The sequence below is a fragment of the Propithecus coquereli genome, unplaced genomic scaffold, assembly GCF_000956105.1.
Source record: "Propithecus coquereli isolate 6110/MARCELLA unplaced genomic scaffold, Pcoq_1.0 Scaffold158, whole genome shotgun sequence".
NCBI classification, from domain to species: domain Eukaryota; kingdom Metazoa; phylum Chordata; class Mammalia; order Primates; family Indriidae; genus Propithecus; species Propithecus coquereli.
In genome coordinates, this window is record NW_012140302.1 from 1,670,603 (window position 1) to 1,671,693 (window position 1,091).

General features: G+C 31.8%; 1 protein-coding gene across 1 annotated transcript in view; it reads right to left on the reverse strand.

Moving 5' to 3' along the window:
* Positions 1-1,074, reverse strand: part of GLTSCR1L (GLTSCR1-like) — a 58,055-nt gene extending 56,981 nt beyond the window's left edge. Inside the window, exons 1-3 of the mRNA XM_012640797.1 lie at positions 1,024-1,074; positions 548-596; positions 391-459 (exon numbers count right to left, since the gene is read on the reverse strand). Coding sequence (XP_012496251.1) covers positions 391-459; positions 548-596; positions 1,024-1,064 — 159 coding nt within the window. The 5' untranslated portion in view covers positions 1,065-1,074. The remainder of the gene's footprint in view (positions 1-390; positions 460-547; positions 597-1,023) is intronic.
* Positions 1,075-1,091: the final 17 nt, after the last annotated feature.

Genomic DNA, 1,091 nt, shown 5'->3' on the forward strand with positions numbered 1-1,091 from the left:
TTTTCCTTGTTTAAGATGAAAATAATTTGTAAGTTACTGTGATTAAGGATGATTCTTTTAGGGAGCACTAAAGAAAAAAAAGAGAATGGTTTCTTTAAAGTTTATAAGGTTCAAAACTTCCTAATGGGACTTTCTCAGGTTATAACATTTCTGAGTCATTTTAGAATGTTGAAAGCTTAGAAAAATGGCAAAATAACTCTTACATAGCTTGTCCTAACTAAGTTAAAAGTACAAAAATGTCTACATAATTCAACGGATTTCCCTCCCATGTAAATTACAAAAGACAAGGTAAGGATTCTTATCATGATACAAAGGCAACTAAAGCATCAGTTCGGAAGGCATCAACGAGACAGAAACCACTCGATCATTGCATTCATTTCCAATACTCACACTAGAGTTGGCGAAAATTGAATTTGAATTGGCTGCAGAATATCCTGCATTAGTCAGGTCATCATTGTTCTGTAAAGGTACAAATTCGAGAAAGAGATTACTTTAACTATAAAGAAGAAACAAAGTTTCTGTCTGTGATATTCTAAGTATTACTTACAGATTTATTACTAGGTCCATGCAGAAAATAGTTCAATGCTTGTGGGTCTCTAGAAAAGAAAAAAAAAAACCAAGGAAAATGACAAACAAATACATTCCCTATACTTAGGACTAATTTTTACTACAGTAAAAAGAAAATGAAATATTAAACTGAGTGAAATCCTCTCCCTGTTTTTAAAACAATTTTATTAGCAGTTTTTTGTTTTATTTTTATTTTGTTTTTGTTTTGATGTTGTCCCATTTCCTATTATCACTCATTTTCTGTCTCCTGGGATTTATTAGAGAGCAAATTTAATAAAGGATTACTGAATTATGACCTCTATATTAATCCATGTCTCTTTGTCTCCCTACTATATCTACGATGATCATTTAATTTTTACTTAAAGAACCTACCAGGTTTTAATACGCTATTAGGTTGTCTTAGTTCAGCAAACCTTATACATTTGATTTACTCTGGTTTGGGAATGAGCATCTTACCCAATAAGATCAAGGAGACACGAGTCATCATCATCATCCATGACAACTAGAAAGGAAGGAAGAGGAGA